Here is a 23669-nt window from a genome sequence, read left to right on the forward strand (position 1 = left end):
AAACTACCCAACTTATTTGATTCCTCTTAAATTGCAACTCAAGAAAATAGTAAGACTAATAACAAATAGTAATTTCTTAGAACATACAAATCCACTTTTTAAGGAAACAAAAGTATGAAAACTAGATGACATTACTAAATTAGTTGTCGCTACTTACATGTATCCAAATAAGGACAAAATACAGACCCTCCTTCCATCTCATGACCACAACACCCGCAATCGTGATAAGTTCATTATTCCTCCTCATCGACTTACAAAATTTCAGCACACAGTTTCTTATCTAGGGCCTCGTGTGTGGAACTCTGTGCCTCTCCTAATTCAGAATGCACGCCCTCTCACCACATTAAAAAAAAATTTAAAACCAGATCTTAGCCACCTACTAATTTGAAATATTATCTAATGCACTACTTTGTATTGAAATCATCAGTATGCTAATGTTATTGTTTCTACTTTACATATTGCAGAAAATTTGATATTCCTATATTATTATATATGTATTATTCATTATTGTTATTTATTATACTATCTGTATTATTTATAATCATTATTACTTATTATATCTGTATCTGTTATAACTGCATATTTATTTATTATATTTGTTTTGTAACCATGTGTTTATACAATTATTTTTATAAATCATATTAACTATCAATGAGACTGAACTGTATGTACATGTTGTATCCTTGTTGCCATTTGCCACACTGCATCTGTCATTTCTTACCTTTTTGCCTGAAAAGCTCTGCTTTTAATAAGGCCAACTACACTCACACTATGTATATATGTATGTATCTCCCAGTTGTAACTGTTAGTTATTAATAAATGTTCAAATGTTTAAATGTTCTCTCTCTCTCTCTCTCTCTCTCTCTCTCTCTCTCTCTGTGTGTGTGTGTGTGTTTCACTGTATGATCTGCTGCAGTCTCTGACGAGACAGCCAGACGTTACCCTACGGAACGAGCTTAGAGCTCATTATTTCCGATCTTCGGATAGGCCTGAGACCAGGCACACACCACACACCGGGACAACAAGGTCACAACTCCTCGATTTACATCCCGTACCTACTCACTGCTAGGTGAACAGGGGCTACATGTGAAAGGAGACACACCCAAATATCTCCACCCGGCCGGGGAATCGAACCCCGGTCCTCTGGCTTGTGAAGCCAGCGCTCTAACCACTGATCTACCGTGTGTGTGTGTGTGTGTGTGTGTGTGTGTGTGTGTGTGTGTGTGTGTGTGTGTGTGTGTCCTTGAATGATGTGTGTGTGTGTGTGTGTGTGTGTGTGTGTGTGTGTGTGTGTGTGTGTGTGTGTGTGTGTGTGTGTGTGTTGATTGAATGTGTGTGTGTGTGTGTGTGTGTGTGTGTGTGTGTGTGTGTGTGTGTGTGTGTGTGTTCCCCTCCGGTTGATTGAATGTGTGTGTGTGTGTGTGTGTGTGTGTGTGTGTGTGTGTGTGTGTGTGTGTGTGTGTGTGTGTGTGTGTGTGTGTGTGTTCCCGTTCCCCTCCGGTTGATTGAATGAATCGTACCCGGAAATGACAGATATATATAATCTGTCATGAATTAATGCCCCTCAGTCAGTCATATTATCATTCACACCGTATTCGGCTGGTTCATGTCAAAAATGGTATATGAATATAATAAATCCCCACATCCGCTTTCAAATCCAGGATAAGTTTTGATCCTACATCCGTGTCCGCAAGTTTCATTGACTGATTTACATAGAAACTTGAGTACTAGTAAATATTTTCATAATTACTAGATGAATACAAAGTGATTTTCCATTAATTCTAGTCTAAAGTTCCCCTATAACCACCCACACCAGCACACTTACCTACTAGGGCAGTCTTGCATATACCGCGGTGATATGAGAAAAGATAGAATAATCCTTTTCTTTTTTCACTCTGACCTTTGAAAATAGTCGTGATGAGAAACACAATCGGTTCAGAATAAGACACCTGCAATTCAAACAGACGGTCTCTTGTATGTGCAAACAAAGCTGGTCATGGCCTGCAAAAAGGATGAATAAATAAACAAATAGATAGAGAGGTATAAAAATAAATGAGTATATAAAGTATAAGTATATAAATAAATAAGCGTATAAACAAATAATAATAAGATTCTGTTTAATTACTGCTAACTCAAGAAACTGCGCAGAAAAGCGCTGGAATGAATGGTGACTACCTTAGATTCGGAACAGTTTAAACGGGGTTGCAAAAAGAGGATTATATACAGAACTTGACTGAAATTGTACTCTGCTGCACTTGTTTATTACTTTCCGACTCTATGGCTGAGTTTAGAGTTCACTCCATACGTGATTTGATGCTTAATTGACGTCAGATCGAGAAAGGAATATGTTATCTGCCTCATCACAGGTGTTGCAAGGTCTCATTAGCAGGCAAACCTCTCCTCTTCGCATTCTCTACAACAGGGGTTCTCAACCTTTTTATCGTTAAGAACCCCTTGAGTTATAAGACCATCTACCAGTACCCACAGTATTATCACATGGAACATGGAACTCAATATGCAATGGCACTGCAAAGGATTTTATTAGATCAGCCATCTAAGTACCCTGAAATCTTCTTATGAACCCCCTGGGGTTTCCCGCTGTCAGGATGGCCACTGTCCATGAGCTAACATCATAAGGTTTCTATATGACGCTGAAGACGTCTATGCAGAACGGTTTGGTTGGCAATAGACAATCTCATTATCAGACTTTGATTTCTAAGTTATGAAAATAATCTCATTTACGGGGCTTCATAGGTTCATGGTGTCTTGTTGTCTACTTACTAACCTAGAAGGAAAGAAAATATCATACTAACTTCGAGTTATCAATTGAGGAAGAAGTAATCTTTGTCCCAGGAATAGAGCAAGATGGTATATAAAAACACAATGCATAGTTATAACCTAACTCTACTATTATAGCGTTTTTGTCGTAGATACATGTTTAGAAATACTTTACCTATCTTGATATCTCCTTATGTGACAAAAGAATATCCAAAAATATACGATATGCAGTTGACCATCTTTTCTGTGAAATATTACGATATCTGTTGAATCTGGCAACTTCAACGGGAGTTTGGGTCCTCTCCTAGTGTTTCCTTATGATTGAAACATTGATATTTACACGTCATTGTGATCAGGGAAATAAAGAAAACTAAGTTTGCTTTTTCTAAGAGCATGAAATAGAAAAATTTATGTTTACAAGTGGCAGTTTATGTATAAGACACGCAAACCTGTGTGCACTCATCCACTCTATCCAGAAGCTTAACTAATTTTCAAAAGTTCCCCAATAGCTACACAACTACCATTGGTCTACTGTTTCTATCCAGTTACCTACAAACACGTACACATTCACGGCAGCAACATGCAAAGTACACTAAATACTCCGGAGCAAAGCTGCCTCACCTTGTTTCATTAATCAGCTAACTCTTGCACACTTTCACACCAAAGCTATTTTTCATTTACCATCGACGATTTTATATTCGAATCAAAATTAAAACGACGATTGAGAACTTTCGGCCTAAAGATGTTTGAGGGCCGTGACGGCCTTGGGCGCCGCACGGGGGAAGGAGGTGGCCGTCGGGTCCGGCCTGGGGCCCAAGGCAGGAACTGGCTGCAGGTCCTGCTTTTCCTTGGTGGCCTCAAGCTTCACTACTAGTCGTCCACTTGCAGCGCATCACACTAGGCAAGGGTCGCCATAAGCAAGAGATCAATGTCTACCACTCACTGGATGGTGAGGGGCCCTAAAGGGGTGATAAGGGCTCCTTGCATAGAATATGATGGTGAGTGGTGTGTACGGGACCTCTGCTTATAATGACACCGGGCTGAACAACTCGCCATGAACGAGGGCACGCTGTGCGCCATGAGCCAGGCACTGACCGTACCAGTGGTCCTTTACGGGGTGAAAAGGACTCACTGACAGTGTTTGGGGAGTGGAGTGTGGCGGGTTATGCTCATGGCTACCCGTGTGAGGCGCAGTAAGGTGGCAGCGTCACTCTCCTCGCACTCACGGGTCTGGGGTGAACTCTTACGGGGTGAAAGGGTTCGCCCCAGTACCTGTGTAGGCAAGTGAACTTCAATTGCGTCGCAGTGAGGTGGCAGCGCCACTCTCCTCGCACCTAAGGGTGTGGGGTGGACCCTTACGGGGTGAAAGGGTTCATCCCAGTACCTGTGTAGGCAAGTGGACTTCAATTGCAGCGCAGGAAGGTGGCAGCGTCACTTTACTCGCACTCAAGGGTGTTGGGTGGATCCTTACGGGGTGAAAGGGTTCGTCCCAGTACCTGTGTAGGCAAGTGGACTTCAATATTGTGTCTTGAAATCGCATCGTGAGGACTGGAACCGCATCGACATCGTGGAAACCCGCATCGTTCCCGTGGAAACTGGAATTACATCTTGATCGTGGAAACTCGCATCGCTATCGAGGAAACTGGAATGCCATTGTTATCTTGGAAACTCGGAGCGCTATCGAGGAATCTGGAATCAAATCTTATCGTACACACTGTTATCGTGGAAGCTCTCGTGATCGTCGTTCGTTTCGTTATCTCTGAATTACTTAATTAGTCTTGGTATTATTATTAGCCTCCGTAATAATAGAGATGTTGGTCATTTTATCTTATTTTTTTTTTTTTTTTTTTCAGGGTACAGTTTAGTGTTCTTCAACCTTTTCTAAATTCGTGCACCTTTTCGAGAAGCAAGGAGGACTATAAAAGAAATGCATCAATATTCGTAATTTTCCCTACTTTAAGACTGAAAATCGATAGATAACATTATTGAATATCTACCTGAAGCTACAGTTTTTTAGTCCTAAACAGTCGCTATATAGAGCGAAATGTACTATAACAAAATGCCACATCTCAAACACATTAGGCCCGTGTTCCGTCGGAGTGTAATATATTACTATTGTGAATAAATCGCAATACTTTGATTAATATCAATAGGAGAGGACCCAAACTGTCACAATTTCAGTGTTCGCAGGAGAGAGTCAGTATCGTCTCGCGGTACAGAGTAATCGTCTCTAAACACTGTATTACGATGTATCTATTGATTTGCCAGGGTTTTACTCCTACCAGTATTTTTCTGTTCTTATTCTACCATGGTATTTCTTTATAGTTACTTGAGTTTATACGACTGACATCATAATATAGAGCAAAACATAATTGTCTGGTGTACCAAGATCTTTCATTTCTAGAGACTTAAAGACAGCACGGAACCTTAACACACATTTCACCTCGCTTCTGCACAGGTTAATTCTTCTTCTTCTCAACCTTTTAATGTGATGTACCCTCGAAGTCTTTCAGTATTGATCACGTACCCTTACCCACAATGCAGCGTCAGGAAGGGTAACAATAAATGCATGGTTTATTGACTTAGTTTATTAAGTTTAAATTGTGTTATATATGTGGAGCAGACACAATTTTTAATTAATATTAGTATGTTTCTATGAGGTAGTGTCGATAGGAACTGGTACCTCACAGGGAGACACTATATGTGACTAACATGCAATGCATTTACCAAAAAGGAACTATATCAGACAATTTTCGATCATTATGGCAGTGAACTAGTGTTGCTTGCAGCTAGTTGCAACTTGTAACTAGTAACAGTGATAAATAAGTCACTGTGTGTGTGAATAACATATAAAATAATAAATCAGAACAAATATTATAGGTTTGCAAGGTTGTGTGGCAACTGTAATCCAAGAGAGCTTTCTCTCAAGTGATATAACTCCAAGAGTTTCCTTGTTAACGTTGTTAACGTGTCCTGGTTCTAGTGAAGGACACATTGTATACTACAAACAAATTTGCTGCTATTCAAAACTGAAGCATTTTGAGAAACCTGCCACGTACCCCAAAAATTCCTCTCACGTACCCCTGGGGGTACGCGTACCCAAGGTTGAGAACCCCTGCTCTACAATATGAATAACTGTGCCGAGATTTTAAATGAGTGCTATTTTTTTTTTTTTTACACAAAGAAGGAGCAAAGAAATGGGCAAGTTGCAAGAAATCAACAGATCTCCACGTGGCAGTCCCTCTATGAAAACAAATAAATCCATAAATAAATAAATAAAAAAAAGTGAAAGAAACACATATAATGCAACACCTCTTGGTCATTCCAGTAGTACTATAATGTGTAATGTTTGATTAAATTACCTACGTCAGATTAGGTGAAGCTATGCAGAGATGAGTCAGAACAGATAATGTGTGGTTAGATTTGATCAGACAAATTAGGTTACGTTAAATTGAATACTTTGCTTAGGATGGAAAAAGTTAGGTTGAATCATGTCCTTTTTAGCTTAATTGAATTAGGCTAAGTCATATAAGCTTACGTAATTTTAGATACCTTGCAATGCACACTAATGACTCAGGTGGTGGTGGCGGTGGTGGTGGCGGTGGTGTGTGGTGCAGGAGGAGGTGGGCGTGTCCTGCGGCCGGTGACGTCATGTGCTCGGAGGCGCGGCCGGAGCCCCACCGGCCGAAAATAGAGCTGGTGCGAGTCTCGAGCTCCGAACGGGCCAAGATCCCAGTCAACCCGGTGCAGCTGAACCTCACCTACCACCACGTCAGGTGAGCTGGGAGGGCGAGGTGACTGGGAGGGAGCGGGGCGGGGCGGGGCGGGGCTGGGTGGGCGGGATGGTGCGCTAGCACGGGATGGGCGGGGTGTAGCACAACAGTGGGAACATGTGTGAGCAGGAACTTGGGCTGAGATGCGAAGGGTGTGGCCGGGCAGGGGCATGGCAGGGACAGGGGAGGGGCAGGGGAGGGACAAGGGAAGAACTAGTTAAGGTAAAGTAGCATAAAATTTTGAAGGAAGTAGGAATAAGAGATGTGAAGTGATGCAGAGGCGAGGGCGAGGAGGGCGCTGGCCTGACACACCCTGCTGAGTATTGTATAGATTCTCCTGAACTAGTGAGTGGTTGGCGCGCGGTGCAGAGTGGAAGTAGAGTAATTGATGATTATGTAAATAGCTTATTGTTAGCGTTTACACATGCTATTAGTGTGATATAATGTCCGTGTGTAGCTACATGAGTGGTAAATGTGCCTTTTATTTCACTTTGTAGCGTGTGTTTACTGTAGCTGTCATTGTGCGTTCCTAGTGGTTTCATTAGAGAGATATGCGTCATGTAGGTGTGTGCGTGCGTATATACGTGTTTGTTTAGAAGAGGAAATAGGCGTGTTTACCTTGAAAGTAAACATTAGTGAGCTGTTAAGACGTAGATGTGCCCTTCACTTGTTTTTGTTTGTGAGAATGTTTATTTTTGTAGTGCATCGTAGTGGCTTAGCTTGAAATAGACCCGTGCTTGCAGATTAGGGAAAGGAAACAATGGGAGATTCTTATAATGCAAATCAACCAGTGAAAAGGTCTAATTTGCTTTGACCTGGTGATTGAATACAGTAAACACTAGTGTAATTAGAAAGATGTGTGTGATGAAAGTCAATTTACTTATGATGACTGTCGATTCAAAGTAAAGAGTTAATTGGTTCACCGCTGATTGCAAGTCTGCACGAAGTGATGACAAAGCCACCAGGGATGCAAAGAAAGACATCCATTCACTCCTCCACACGCAAATATTGAGCTTTGGTGCCAGAATTGAACTCAGCATGACGTAGAGAAGGTGTGTGTGTGTGTGTGTGTGAGTGTGTGTGAGAGAGAGAGAGAGAGAGAGAGAGAGAGAGTGCGTGTGTGTGTGTGTGTGTGTGAGAGAGAGAGAGAGTACATAAACATCTGAAGTGTGTGTGTGTGTAGGTGTGTGTGTGTGTGTGTGTGTGTGTGTGTGTGTGTGTGTGATCATGCATCTGAAGCTGTAAGTGTAGGTAAACAGATCACTTCTTACTTCTTAGCGCGTATAACCTCAAGGCTTTTAATATATGTATTAAGTAAAGGAATTTCACACTTACGGAGGCGAAATATTTCTTAAAACTCGTTCACTTTTTTCATCAGTTATAACAAGAATTCCCAGTGAGTATTGATCATGATGGAATATTTAGAAGCATTTCGTATCATTCGTTCATTTTTCATCAGATATCATTCCTTATTGATCAAGGAATGTTTACACGTGCGACTGAATTATCGACAGGTATTTCTCACCCTTCGTTCACCTTTCATTAGTTGTCATTCCTAGAGAGGTATTGATTGGGGAATGTTTACTCTCGGGATGATGACGTGTTTAATCTTTTTCCCAATATTGACATGACTCTTTTATCATGGAGAATTTCATCACTGTAAATTTCCCCCTGTTACTATACTTTATGGATACAGATAGTGGTTATCTGTACCTTCTAATCTATGTGGAGGCGTGATTTCAGTTCTTCCCTTCAAGTTTTACGTACGAGTAAGTTCCAAGTTGAGTAAACGAGACGAGAGACGCAGACGCAGACGATAACAAGAAAATAACAAGAAAATACTTAGTTCTGAAAATCGTGCTCATGTGTGTGTCTTCGCGTCAGTTTCCGGTGTTTTAATGTCGGCCTTGACTCAGATATTGTGTTTGCTTGCTTTGTTTGCTTGTGACTTTGTTTATTTGTGTTTGTTTGATCGTTTACTTTGTTTTTGCTTTGTTTTTACGTCCGCTGTTTGTCTTTTCTATTTGCATGTCTTGTCTTGTTTGCTATTGTGATCTGAATTGCTTGCAGACCAGTAGTAGTAGTAGTGGTGGTGGTGGTGGTGGTGGTGGTGGTGTGGTGGTTGTGGAAGTAGTAGTAGTAGTAGTAGTAGTAGTAGTAGTAGAAGTAATTATTATTGTTGTTGTTGTAGTTGTAGTAATTGTAATTGAAGTACTAATAGAAGTGGTGGTGGTAGTAGAAGCAGGTGTTGTTGTTGCTGTTGCTGCTGTTGTTGTTGTAGCAGTAGTAGTTGTTGTTATTGTTGCTGTAAGCTGTTTGTCTTAATTGTAGCTGTATAGTAGGTAGCGGCGGTGGTGGTAGCTGTAGTGAGTGTGGCTGTTATTATTATTGTTGTTGCTGCTGTCGATGTTGTTGTTGCTGTTATTGTTGTTACTATTGTTGTTGTTATTATTGTCCTTATTGTTGTTGTTTCATTTGTATTTATTTGTTTGTTTTTCTTTAATGCACTCTACCCACGCTTAAACACGCTCGGAGGGGGAAGGGATGTACTGAAAAAAAAAAAGTAAATAAAAATATCCAAAGTTGTGAAATCCTACATTATTTTCTTTTCTTTTCTTTCTTGTATCTATAACTTGTTCTCACTTATTACAATTTTCTTTCCATCACTTGGTTCACTAAAAAAAAGCACAACATGGCCTCTCCTATGACCTGAACACCTGACTTCATTTATGCCACACTCGCGTTTCCGTGGTCAGTTCATCCGCGAGTGCCATCTGGTGACACTTCCACTAACTCCTCCCACCCCCCCTCCCCCTTTAGGAGCGCTACCTACGCCAGGCCAGGCACCAAGCCCCTCTCCCCCCCTGATGCCGCCCCCTACCACCATTACCACTACCACCACCACCACCACTATCACCACTACCATCACCACCCCTCCAACACCACCACTACTACCACCACTTCCACTACCACTACCACCAGAAGGCCACGATGGTTATGGGCTCCTTGGCGCTCTCACTCGTCCACAGGTAAGCCTCCCATGGTACATCCACCCACCCTCTCCCTCCCCCTCTCCCATCCCTCTCCCTCTTCCTCACCTCCTGGATGCATTAGTTTGTTCTCAATGAGTTTTACTGGTTTCGCTTTTTTACGCCGTTTGGTTATTGTGAATTCAAGTACTTTTATGTAGCGGAGTTTGATGTTAGGGGACGGGACTCTCGACCGTCACACAGCACCCCGCCCTCCGCTCCCAGCGCCTCACACCCCCATTGACGCGGCCCCTTCATCCACTTGATCCACTTGGCCCCTCGTTTTCTGTTTACCAACCTTTCTCCCTATTCCACGTAGATATTTAGTAAGTGTTGGTAGTCCGGAAGGAAGGAAGGAAGGGAGTGGTGTGGTGTGAGGCGGGAGTCCGGAGTGGTGAGGCTACCGTGCCTTTCCCTTGAGGTTCAACACTCCATGAACTTGACGCGGGACTTGACTGAATCAGTGACGCCTGCCGGACTCTGCTCAGGTGACCGTGTGTAGTGTGTTGTAGCGAAGGTCCCGCACACCCGCTGCCCATCCTGTGTTGCCCAGTGCTGCCTATGTGCTGTGGTGTTACCGTAGCGGTGTGTGTGTGTGTGTGTGTGTGTGTGTGTGTGTGTGTGTGTGTATATATATATATATATATATATATATATATATATATATATATATATATATATATATATATATATGCATGCGTGTGTGCGTGTGTGTGTGTGTGTGTGTGTGTGTGTGTGTGTGTGTGTGTATGAAAGAGACGATGTGTCCATCCCGGCAGGTCCCCTCTCGTGCACCAAGTCCTGCGACGACCTGAACCGTGTGAGCGGTGCTGCCCATTCTGCTGCCAGCAGGTCTGAGGGGTGCCTGCTGACGCTGCTGCTCACCCCTCGCTCAGGCGCTTCCCCGCACAGTGGCGCCAAATACCGGCTGTGGCGAGGCTTCAGCCGCAGCTCAAGGGACGTGAGTGTACTGCCCACGCCCAACCCGCCCCGCACCGCCGTTAGCCTCACACTCATGGACAGGCTTACGCCCAGGCCAGCGCGCCCCGTGCGCCATAAGGCCAGTACCTTGCCCTACTCCGCCGCCTCGGGCCCGCAGCCAGCAGCACGGCGCCAGCGGGGTCTCGTGGCTCTCCTGCGGCGACTCAGTCCCAGAATCAAGAGGTCGCCGTCTCCCGAGAGGCAGTGGGTGACGGTGGAGCCTCGTCCGCCAGACCGCAGCTCCATCGCTTCTGACCATAGCTTCGAGGCGGCGCTGCAGAGCCGCTGCCCTGACCTGCAAGCGCCGCCTAGAACCACACCCGCCCACACCACCAACGAAACATCAGGGAAGGGCGGGGAGGGTGGAAGGAGCAGCAGAAGTGGGTTGAGCAGCCTGCTCACTTCACTGAAGTCCACCAAGTCTGCCCGCCACGAGAAGCACACCGCCCACGACTCGTCAGGCAAGACGCGTCATGACCAGCGGCGCCCAGACACACCGTCAGGCCCCCAGCGGCAGCGGCGCCTTCCGAGCAGCACGTGGCCGACGGGGACGCGGTGAGTCAGCCATGCATATACTGATACTGAAATATACCACTAGAAATGACGCAACATGAGTGACAGTCTCTTTTTTGTAGATACCTCGTCCAGCCGCTGCCGACCCTCCCGTGCCCGCCACCCTGGTGCCCGCTCTGCAGCTCATACATTCCCAGGTAAGTCGCACTTCCACCTCTTCCCATTGCCCGCCTGTCCCACCACCTCTCTTCCGCCGCCGCACCGCACACCGCCTCTGTCAGGAAAAGCGAGTAAAACCATACTTTGCACGTTCCCTCCATTCCTGCCAGCGCCTTCTCGCTCTTATGTCCTCGTGCTCCACTAAACCCACCAAACCTCGTAATCCATGGAACTGAAAAAGTGGTCGCGGCCTCCATGACCTTCCTCCCTTCCTCCCCTCTATCTGGTTACCTGTTCCGCTCCTCCCTCCATCCTTTTCACTTCTACTCTTTATCTCCTCCCTGTGACCGTGCCTGCAGCTGGCCACACCCCCTTTTTGCACTCTCACAACACTCGGTCACAATCTCCACACACACGCACATACACACAATCAGTATACCGCTAGCCCCTGACGCGTGTGTGTGTTGTCTGTGTGTAAACGAGCTCACTCTCTACTGGAACATACATACATATACACACACTTGCATACACACACACACACACACATACATACACACACGTACACAAACACACACATACATACACGCACGTACACACACACATACACACACACACACACACACACACACACACACACACATCCTTCACTGCGGTCACTGCTCCTACTATCTCGTTTCTCATCCCCCCCCTTCCCACCGCTACTACTCCTGCCGCTACTACTACGATACTACTACTGACGGTCTCCTGCTTCTACTGCTGCTACTGTGAGTTTCTTGCCTATGAGAGGAGGAGGAGGAAGAAGAAGAATAGAAGGAGGAGGAGGAGGAAGAAGAAGAAGAAAGAGGAAGAGGAAGAGGAGAGCATCGATTACTACGAGGGGGCGGAGCTGGTATCTCTCTCTCTCTCTCTCTCTCTCTCTCTCTCTCTCTCTCTCTCTCTCTCTCTCTCTCAGTATTGCTCATGATTCTACCTATCTTATCTCCTGTGACAATATACACTGGCGGTTGTGACCTCAAACATCGCCTAATATGGAGGTGACTCGCCGCATCGTAGCTACGTAGGTGAGGGGAGAAGGGAGAAGAGGGGAGTGGGAGAGGGAGAGGGAGGGGAGAAGGAAGGAAAGAAGGGGTGAAAGTGAAGTGAATGAAGGGAGGTGAAGTGACGGGTGCGAGATGTGGGGATAGGATCTGATATATAGTTTACTCTCTCTCTCTCTCTCTCTCTCTCTCTCTCTCTCTCTCTCTCTCTCTCTCTCTCTCTCGTAATGTCATCGAGAAAAAAAAATCAGTAACTTTTTTCTTCACTTCGATTTTGCACACCTTGAGAGAGAGAGAGAGAGAGAGAGAGAGAGAGAGAGAGAGAGAGAGAGAGAGAGAGAGAGAGAGAGACAAGATACCCATAGACAGATATTAATCTGTCATACAAGATACCCATAGACAGATGTATGGTTGATGGATGAATGGATGGTTGATGTGGATTGATTGTGTGTGTGTGTGTGTGTGTGTGTGTGTGTGTGTGTGTGTGTGTGTGTAGATGAAGAGTAAAATATTAGTAGATACATTGATAGACAGACAGATGAATAAAGAGATAGAAAGATAGACAAGTAGATACATGAATAGATAGATAGATAGACAGAGAGACAGACAGATAGATAGATTGACAGACAGACAGACAGATTGACAGACAGACAGACAGATTGATACATAGATAGATAAAATAAGAAGAAAAAACATTTGATACCACTACAGTACACACACACACACACACACACACACACACACACACACACACACACACACACACACACACACACACACACACACACACACAACACAAACAAACAGACAAACAAAACACTGACTAGCTAAGGTAATAGAAACAGCGATGAAGGAAGGAGAGTAATGGAAGTAATTAGAAAGGTGAGATGAATGGGGACGTGGGCAGGTGAGAAGATTACCTGGAGAGAGAGAGAGAGAGAGAGAGAGAGAGAGAGAGAGAGAGAGAGAGAGAGAGAGAGAGAGAGAGAGAAGTTAGTATAAGGTATTCTCTTTCCCTTCACCAATCATTCAGCATTCTTATGTGGTAGTTAATGTGTGTGCGTAGGAATGAATGAAAGAAACCCGGCCACACACACACACACACACACACACACACACACACACACACACACACACACACACACACACACACAAGGTGGGGATGTGTGAAGTGAAAGTTGTGTGTGTGTGTGTGTGTGTGTGTGTGTGTGTGTGTGTGTGTGTGTGTGTGTGTGTGTGTGTGTGTGTGTGTGTGTGTGTGTGTGTGTGTGTGTGTGTGTGTGTGTGTGTGTGTGTGTGTGTGTGTGTGTGTGTGTGTGTGTGTGTGTGTGTGTGTGTGTGTGTGTGTTGGGGGCGTCCTTCCCCAATGCAAGGATTCTCTCTCTCTCTCTCTCTCTCTCTCTCTCTCTCTCTCTCTCTCTCTCTCTCTCTCTCTCTCTCTCTCTCTCTCTCTCTCTCTCTCTCTCTCTCTCTCTCTCTCTCTCTCTCTCTCGCTCTCTCATCCTCGGATTTCCCTTCACTTGTACAACATCGTCTCCCCGGCAACACCGCTTCTCCTGCCTTATCACCGCCTACACTCACACACACACACACACACACACACACACACACACACACACACACACACACACACACACATAGGTTTAGGTATCAACACGTGCGCTAATGATGATAAACAGATCATATCCTAAACATTATTATTATTTCTTTTCTCTATTTTTCACGATCTCTCAAAATGACTTTAGTTGTAAATTATTGTTGTTTATATAATTGTTGTTGATTGTTGTTTATTTACGGTGATGGTGATATACAGAACTAAACTTAGACATTATTATTGTTTTTTATGTCTTTTATTGATTTTTTCACACGATCTTTTTAAATGACTGTAGTTGAATATTACGTTGTTTATTTACGGTGGTGATGATAAACAGGACGTACTATCTCAAACATCATTATATTTTTCTTTTATCTGTATTTTTTCACGTATTATCAACAGAACTGTAGTAAAAAGAAATATGTTATGTATCTTGTCATTTCAATTCCCAAATTAATGATGAAAGGACTTAATCTGCACCATCTATATTTTTCTTTTGATCTTGAATTGAATTAATCACTCATGAAAGACCCATGCAAGGAAATCTACATAAGTTTTCTTTATCAGATGCGACAGTAATAACAGATTCGATACACAGAGATTGCCTGAAAATAGATAAATAAAAACACTTTCATTGTAACTGCAGATGTTGACTATAACTATACCTATCTGATAGTCGGGTCCAGTCACGCTGCTCTGTCACGCTGCTGTCACGCCGCTTATCTGCCGACATCGTTCACAAGAAGCAAGAGTAATGTTGTAATCTTAATAAGAACTCGTAGTCCTAATAAGACCATGCAGGTATAGAAGAAAGTGTTATAAGTGATGGTGACTTACTTTGATCAGACTTGTGTAGGAAGGTTGTGTGTCCTGCGTGAATGCGTCTGTAAATTATTGAAACTCCTGCCTGAATAACTTTAACCTAACTAAATTTAAACTTAAATTGCCTTGACTTGAAATATATTAACTTAAACCTAACTGCAACTCAAACCTAACTCAACTTAAATGTTAACAACGTTACTCAACTATAATCAAAACTTGTATCATCCTGAATAACCTGCCTGACTATACCTAACAAAATTAACCTAACTATGATTCAAACTTGACTTGAAACTGAATAACTTAAACCTAACCATAACTTAAACCTAAACTTTCACCTAACTGACTTAAAAAACAAACACCGTCAACTTAACACCAACAACACCGGTTAATTACAGTGAAGGGGAAGGTTTGGAAAGAGAAGAACCACATTACGCCTCCTTAACAAGTCACACCCTTAACTTGGGCAATCCTGGATGAGACGAGAGGTGAGCTCCGTCTGCTTACCCACCACGACACCTCGCCTCACTCGTCACCAAACACACCAAACAAACACACAGCCAAACCTTAACATCACACCGCGTAAGGTAAATGCTCTTAACTTAACCCTCCTACTTATAACATTTTTTTTATTCTTTTTATATTGGTTTAAAGTTTCATCAAGGTAATTTTGAGTTGGCCGTGCAGGTGTAGATCTGTGGGTGTGTGTGTGGGCAGCCCGACAAGCCCCGCCCACGCCCACACACAGGGGCGGCGTCGCTCTGCAGGGAGACTGGGAAATATTGCACTGAAAGAATCTAGGTTGTCTCGTATCCCAGGGGCACAAGAGGAACGATGGCTGGACTAGGTACAAAGTGCGAGGCTCATTTTGACGCCCTCGCACTCCTGACACACCACTGTGGGACGTGTTCTAAAACGCTTGAAATGCTTCTCTGTCTCCATCCCCACGACTGTTTCCAAATGCCATCCGAATTATTGACTAGCTTCTCAAGGGTGCGTCTCCAATTAATAATGTAAAGTCCGTCACTAGAACCATAAAAAAAAATCATCCTGGAAAATAATGCGTAAGATCTTTTAGAGACTTTGAATGTAGTGCAAGTGCAAAGCAAAGTGATTTGGAATATGGTCTGAACTCTTGCACCTGTCACGTCCCCGTTGAGCACACACACACACGCACACACACACACACACACACAGCTGACGTGGTGTGTTTAAGTCTAATCTCTCTTTGTGCTGCAGCCTCACCTCCACTCATCGCCTCCAGACATCACAATGCAGATTAGCTCCGCCACCATCACACCTCACGCGCGCACACACAAACATGCATACACACACAGCTTTGCCTGAAGGTTCGGCCAGGTGTATTTAATCACTCCCAACGCACGAACTGTCACGCAAGAGCAGAACAGCGTAACGTAACGGGACATCACGAAGCAGAACACACCAACAAGATTCTACGTATGAACTTTAGGCACCATTTCAGGTACTTTGTTTTGGATACGCGTGTTTGTGAATTCAGGACCTACATAGTGTTTGGAATCTCTCTCTCTCTCTCTCTCTCTCTCTCTCTCTCTCTCTCTCTCTCTCTCTCTCTCTCTTAAACTATGAATCATAATTGTAAAAAGCATAGGTAGGCATATAAACATTGGCAAATAAACAAACCCAAACATAACCTTGACCTTTTTAATGGCCATTTTTTTCATCTGGGGCATTTTCTTCTTTAAAACATTTCCCTTTTATTCCTTTTCCTTTAACTATTAGCCTATTCCAGCCTATGCTAGCCTAAAACAACCCACCCTAACCTAGCCTAACCTGACAAGAACACCAAGCGAGTCAGATACAACACAGAACAACATAACACGATTAGCAACACCAGCACGTACGCACATTGTTCTCCCTCACTACCAATAACAGGTTCCGCTTGTTAGCACTCTCGTTAGCGCACGGCCTGCCTAGCGCTCTCTCTCTCTCTCTCTCTCTCTCTCTCTGGGGTCAGCCAGGGACAGCATTTTGAAACACTCCTTGGACGTAACATTATTTTTAAAAGGCTCCAGATGAATTTACACTATTTTTTACGGGTGTTTTTATGGTTTTAGTGACAGATTAAGATATTTTACTACATAATTAACAGGACAAACACTCTAAAAACCGGGCTATATTATATTCAAAAGGCTCTCGCTGAATATACATTGTTATTTTACGGGTGTTTTTATGGTTTTAGTGACAGATGAAGATTCTTTACTACATAATTAACAGGACAAACACTCTTAAGAATCGACCTACATTATATCAAAAGGCTCCAGCTAAATTTGTACTGCTTTTTACTGCTGTTTTGTTTATTTATACATTTTATTTTATTTTTCTTGCGGTTCTAGTGACAGATGAAGATTTTTTTTTCTATACAATTACCAGGATAAACACTCTTAAGAATCGAGTTACATTATATTCAAAAGACTCTGACTAAATTTACTTTATTTTTTACTAGTGTTTTTATAACTTTAGTGACAGATGAAGATTCTTACTACATATTTAACAGAAACACTCTTCAGAACCGAGCTAATCATCTTTTGTGGCCTTTGAAAGTACTCGTGGCAGTGGAGAGAGAGAGAGAGAGAGAGAGAGAGAGAGAGAGAGAGAGAGTGTGTGTGTGTGTGTGTGTGTGTGTGTGTGTGAAGCGTTTCAGAATAAGGGTACAGCACAGGGCAACGCAACACAACGCAAAGCAACGCTAGGCAACACGGCACAGCATTCCAGTGCTCCACAATGCCCTTCCAATAATACAGTAGTGCGTCACAATGGATCAGAGGAGGCAGCGGAACAATGTACGGCTGTCATTTTTTCCTCCCACCCGCTTTTATTCATGTGCAGAGAGAGAGAGAGAGAGAGAGAGAGGGGGGAGGAACGGGAGAAAAAGTAGAGGAAACCTGAAAATAATGGAAATGATACGTGGATTGTTATTATTTCCATTTTCTTTTGCGTTGTGCCTCCAGAGAGAGAGAGAGAGAGAGAGAGAGAGAGAGCAACAAGATAATACTCGTAGGGAACGCGTGGGGGCAGAAGAGAGGGCGGTGAATCTGAATATGCCTAACCTAACCTTGGATAACGGGAGTGTTTTGACCATTCCTCTATTCCCTTACGCACCTGTCACCACCACCACCACCACCGCCACCACCACCACCTCCAGTCCCTCGTCCCTTCCCAGCCACACCCATTTAACACTAACACGCAAACTCACTATTTCTCTTCCTCTCCACCCTGGTTTGTGTTTCCTGGTCATTCCGGAGTCGTTTTATTATTGCAGTTTTTCAGTTAGTCAGTCAGTTAGTCGGTTGGTTAGTCAGTTAGTCAGTTAGTGTGTTTGTTGGTGAGTCTTTATCGTAGTTTGCCTCGCCATCCCTGACTCCTGTTTTATTATGGTTAGTTTGTTAGTTAGTCATTCAGTTAGTCAGTTAGTTGATCAGTAAGTCAGTTTGTTAGTTCATCTTTCTTTTGTTTTATTCTATTCTATTTTATTTATTTATTTATTTATTTATTTACTTATTTATTTACTTTTGTAGTTTGCCTCATCCTGACACCCTCATTCACGTTATTTTGACTTTTCCTTACTCTATTTTACTTTGATCTGTTGTTTTTCCCGCCTTGACACCGCACTGACTCACACTATTACGGCATTACTCATCCTTCTCACTTCCATTCCTTCTGGTTTACTGCCTCTCAACACCATGATCGATTTTGTTTTAGTATCCTCTCACCCTTTTTTACTCTAATCATCCCTAAATTCCTAACCTTCACACTCTAACTCACACTAATACACTATTGCTTATCTTTTTTTATTTTTTGTTCTTTCTCGTTACTTCATCCTGATATTTTCCTCGCCCTATTTCACTCTCATATCTGCCTTTCACCACTCTGACACTCTTAACTCACTCCTCTCACTCTTATCCTCGTTAGTTTACCTCATCCTGATACCATAATTGGGAACGTTCATATTTCTTCACCCTATTTCACTCTCATATCTATCTTTCACCACTCTGACACTGTTAATTCATCCTTTTCGCTTTTATTTTTCTAGTTTACTTCACCTGACGCCATATTGAAAGTTTTGATATTAAACCTCATTTTTTTTCACTCGTACTTATTTTTCTCAGCCTTGCACTCTTAATTCACCCTTTTCACTCTTATTTTTCCTAGTTTACCTCATCCTGACACTATTATTGAGTTTTCATATTTTCTCACCCTAGTTCACTCATATCTATTTTTCCCCACTCAGACTCTTAATTCACCCTTTTCACTCTTATCCTCCTAATTTACTTCACCCTGACGCCATATTGAAAGTTTTGATATTAAACCTCATTTTTTCCACTCTTGTACCTATTTTTCCCAGCCTGCCATTCTTAACTCACCTTTTTCACTCTTATCATTCCTAGTTTACCTCATCCTGACACTATTATTGAGAGTTTTGATATTTTCTCACCCTATTTCACTCTAATATTTATTTTTCCTCACTCTGACACTCTTAACTCACCTTTTTCACTCTTATCCTCCTAGTTTACTCCATCCTGACACTATTAATGAGAGCTTTGATATTTTCTCACCCTATTTCACTCATATTTATTTTTCCCCACTGACATTCTTAACTCACATTATTAATCTACATATTCCTCATTCTTTTCTATCACAGTTTTTTTCATTATCAGTCTACTTTTCTTTCACGGTTTTTCATCAACACTTACTCTGTAACTCACTCCTACCGTCGATACTTTCCCTTTTCATGTTGTCCCTTTCCCTTTCGCGTCCGCGTCAGGGAAAAATGTTTGATGCTTCATAAAAATAAGTCGTAAAAGGGAAACGCCCAGTAATGCAAGAGGGACAGGGGAAAAAAATGGCTCGGTCGTTTCGTCGTCTATAAAATTCAGTATACGTGACGTGACGGGGATTTTTTTTTTTTCTTTTTTTCATTTCAGTAGACGCAATTGTTGTCATCGATTTTTATGTGGAGAAGTGGACGTGGGGCGAGGGAGGAATACATTTATAAGGGAAGTGGATAAAGTTACCTTGAGTGGAAAAGTATTGTGGGCGAATTTTTCTGTGGACAATTGAATGGCGCAAGCATGTTAGCTATGAAACACTTCTGCGCCGCACCTCCACAAGTCAAGTTTCTCGTTGAAGTTATAAGGGTTTTCAAGGGTGTTTTGATGGATCTAGTGGCAGATTAGGAACACTTTTAGATTATTAACAGGAGAAAGTCTTGAGAACACAGTTACTCGTTAAGGTTGTAATGGTTTTTAAGTGTGTTTTGATGGATCTAGTGGCAGATTAACAAGATTTCTAGATTGTTAATTAACAGGAGAAAATAGTCTTGAAAACCCGGCTGATTATCTCTGCGGCCTTTGAAAAACAGTAGTTATGCATTGAAATTGCACTGGCTTTTAAGGGAGACGTAATGGTTCTAGTAACAAATTCTAGATTATTAACAGGAGAAATAGTCTTGAGAACCCGGCTTATCATGTCTGTGGCCTTTCAGAATAGTTGTGGTGCTAGAGCAAACTCTTTCTGAATGTGGTCTTAGCACATTCAGTACTGGAACGCATTTTTATCAGGAAATTTAGGAGTGATAAGATGATTTTATTGACATTAGGAAGGGTCTATGGAGGTCAGGAAATTAATGACCAGAGTCTTCACTATTTTAATCCCCACATAAGTTTCTGAAGTTGTATAAAATCACCAAATAGTAAGCAGAATAAATATTAAAACGCTTCATGGTACTGAAGGTGAATAAAATGTCCTTCAGTGTGACAAGTGTGTAAGGATCTTTATGAGGACAATTGTAAGTGTCACGAGAGTGTTAGTAAGAGGGATAGATAAAGCGTACTGCTGAATGAAAAGCGTGTGAGAAACTTTCGAGAAAAATGCATATAAACGTTGATAAAATGTATTAGGGTTCAGAGAGTAAGTGTGGCAGGACGGCAGTGTGTGTGCGAAAAGAGGAGTAAAAGGAGATGAAAGCAGAGAACAAGTGAAAATATTTAATTCTTACCTCAGCTGGAGAATTGTCGAGAGTTGAATATATAGAGAAATAAAAAAAAAACTGCTCAACACGAAAAAAAACCCCTCAACCAACATAAAATACTAGAAATGCATTATAAATTTTAATGAAACTGTCACCAGCGAGGTAGTAATAAAAAAGTGCCTTAATTTAAAACTCATAGTAATAAAAGTAACATTTGTCTTTTTATCGTTGCCTGTGAGCGTCGGTCAAAATATGTAATTAAAAAACTCTCTCAAAAGGATGCAACTTTCGACCTTTCTTATTGACCTTCCTGTAAACTGTATTGTCCTTTACATTCACCACTACAATTACTTTTCAAATCTCTCTCCCGTCCCTCCAATTCTCTCTCCCATCTCATTTCCTCTCCATTCTCTCTTCATTCATAACCTTTCAGTGAAGTCATTCCATAATAATTATCTTTCAAATTTCTCTTTCCTCCTTCATCTTTCCCTCCTATCTCCATCGTTTTTCATTTTTTCATCTTTACCTTCATTCTTTCAAACATTTTCTCTATTCTCTCTTTCTTTTTCCATCTTTTTCCTTTTCTCTCCTTTTATCCCTTTCATTTTTTTCTTCCTATTCTTCATCTGTCCATCCTTCCCTCCGTTATTCCCTCCATCACTTCCATTGCTTTCGTATTTCCCTCTTTATCCCTCCCCTCTCTCTCTCTCTCTCTCTCTCTCTCTCTCTCTCTCTCTCTCTCTCTCTCTCATCCAGCCATCCATCCTTCCCTCCATTATTTCCCTCCATCACTTCCATTTCTTTCCTATCTCCCTCTTTATCCCTCCCCTTCCTCCTTTGTGTATCCCTCTCTCCTCTGTCCTCTTTCTCTATCTCTCTCCCTCCCTTATCCATCCATCCATCCATCTTTCCCTCCATTATTCACATTGCTTTCGTACCTCCCTCTTCATCTCCCTCCTCCCTCCTCTGTCCATCCATCCTTCTCTCCTCTCTCCTCTCTCTCTCCCTCCCTCCATCCATCCATCTCTCCATCCATCCATCCATCAGCTACTTTTTTTAGTATATCTCTCTTTATCCCTCCCTCCCTCCTCTGTCCATCCCTCTCTCCTTCCTCCGCTTTCTCCCTCCCATCCTCCCTCCCTCCCTCCCTCCAGAGTTACGTATCACTGTTTATCTCGATGTCTAAATCCCTGACCATCCATCCTGTCCTCTGTCTCGTGTGACTGGTTCCCTTGTGACGTGGGATGAATCTGATTGGCTGTCATTTTAAGGGTAACTGATCTCATTGGCCACTGCTTTAGGAGGGAAAATTGTGATTGGTCAGTGTTTAAAGGGGAAAATGTGACTGGTTGGGGTGTAAAAAGTGATTCGTTGCAGTTTGAAAGAGAATACATTATGATTGGTAAGTCTGTTAAAGGGAAGATTGGCTATGCTATAACGGGGAGTGGTTTTGATGAGTGGGCAATGAGTAAATGCTGTGGAGTGGTAGTAGTAGTAGTAGTAGTAGTAGTAGTAGTAGTAGTAGTAGTAGTGGTGGTGACGATGATGGTGGTGGTAGTAGTCTTTATAGTAGATTAAGATCAGTTACGTGGTAGTAGTAGTAGTAGTAGTGATATTAGTAGAACAGTAGTAGTAGTAGTAGTAGTAGTAGTAGTAATAGTAGTAGTAGTAGTAGTAGCAGTAGTAGTAGTAGTAGTAGTAGTAATAGTAGTAGTAGTAATAGTAGTAATAGTAATAGTAATAAAAGTAGTAACAGTAGTTAGTGTAATGTGAGTAAATCATGTAATATGGTTTCTCCTTTTTCTTGTCTTTTACCATAGTCAGTCTCTGTCGCAATGTAGTCAAGTCACACAGCCTGCCTCTTGATGGATGTGAATGAATGACTTGTTAGCTGGGGAGAGAGGAAGAGAGAGACAGAGACCACTGATTTGTACGAGTAATGCGTGAATGGCGTCTTTCGAAACAAATCTTTAATCCCTTCAGTAACATGACGTGTTTTTATATTTATTCTGCTTACTATTTGGTGATTTTATATAGCTTCAGAAACTTATGCGGGGATTAATATTGTGAAAACTGTGATCATTAATCTTCTGACCTCTATACACCTTTCCTAATGTAAGTAAAATTGTCTAATAATACCCAAAACTTGTGGTAAAAATGCGGCCCAGTATTGAAGAGGTTACTATAATGGATCATCACTAGAAAATGTGCATATTTCTACCAATCCTAAAACATACACCCATACATTCTGAAACGACGCCAACAAGGGACAAGGCAGAGAAGATAAAATAGATAAAATGAATGAATAAAAAGAGTAGATGCTCCCAAAATAGAGTGAATAAATAGATAATGAGGGTAGCTATTTCAACGCCATTCAATTTTTGCAACAATGGAGTTAAAGTGAGGAGCTGCTAGCCAAATCTATAAAAAATAATAAATAAAATATATATAAAAAGCAAGGTTGATAAGTTGTCGCCTTGACAGTAATAGATACGTTTGAATCTTTGTTTTTTTTTATTATTACTATTATTATTTATTTTCTTTTTTTATAAAGTTCATTTACTCGCTCACTCACTTCATTCAACTTCAACATGTATCCGTCCAGTTTGTGACTTTCTACACTTTATAAGGATTGTTTTTAGTCGTCAGCTGACCGTGCGCTCTCTCTCTCTCTCTCTCTCTCTCTCTCTCTCTCTCTCTCTCAGCAAGAGTTAATATTTGCAGCTCAAACACATCCCAGGGCGGCGGTGTGTTGCCCTTCGCCGGCAGATTGTCACTCTCACCTTCATGGCCACTTTCCTTGTGCCTGGCGGGCGTACGACACACACACACACACACACACACACATACACACGAGAGAGAGAGAGAGAGAGAGAGAGAGAGAGAGAGAGAGAGAGAGAGAGAGAGAGAGAGAGAGAGAGAGAGACTGATACACAACCACAAATAGATAGTTAGATTGACTTTTTCATTGACCAC

At 42.3% G+C, this 23669-nt stretch overlaps 2 protein-coding genes across 2 annotated transcripts in view; one reads left to right on the top strand and one right to left on the bottom strand.

Annotated features, from left to right (window-relative positions):
• LOC123508000 (adenosine deaminase 2-like) overlaps positions 1-1972 on the bottom strand; it is a 28484-nt gene extending 26512 nt beyond the window's left edge. Inside the window, exon 1 of the mRNA XM_045261348.1 lies at positions 1901-1972. The gene's annotated coding sequence lies outside the window, so the exon portion shown is untranslated. The remainder of the gene's footprint in view (positions 1-1900) is intronic.
• Positions 1973-6383: 4411 nt separating this feature from the next.
• The window catches only part of LOC123508182, a 54838-nt gene continuing 37552 nt past the window's right edge, over positions 6384-23669 (top strand). Inside the window, exons 1-4 of the mRNA XM_045261715.1 lie at positions 6384-6554; positions 9372-9580; positions 10360-11116; positions 11197-11271. Of these exons, the coding sequence (XP_045117650.1) occupies positions 6430-6554; positions 9372-9580; positions 10360-11116; positions 11197-11271 (1166 nt within the window). The 5' untranslated portion in view covers positions 6384-6429. The remainder of the gene's footprint in view (positions 6555-9371; positions 9581-10359; positions 11117-11196; positions 11272-23669) is intronic.

This window comes from Portunus trituberculatus, chromosome 24 (genome assembly GCF_017591435.1).
Source record: "Portunus trituberculatus isolate SZX2019 chromosome 24, ASM1759143v1, whole genome shotgun sequence".
Taxonomy (NCBI): Eukaryota; Metazoa; Arthropoda; class Malacostraca; order Decapoda; family Portunidae; genus Portunus; species Portunus trituberculatus.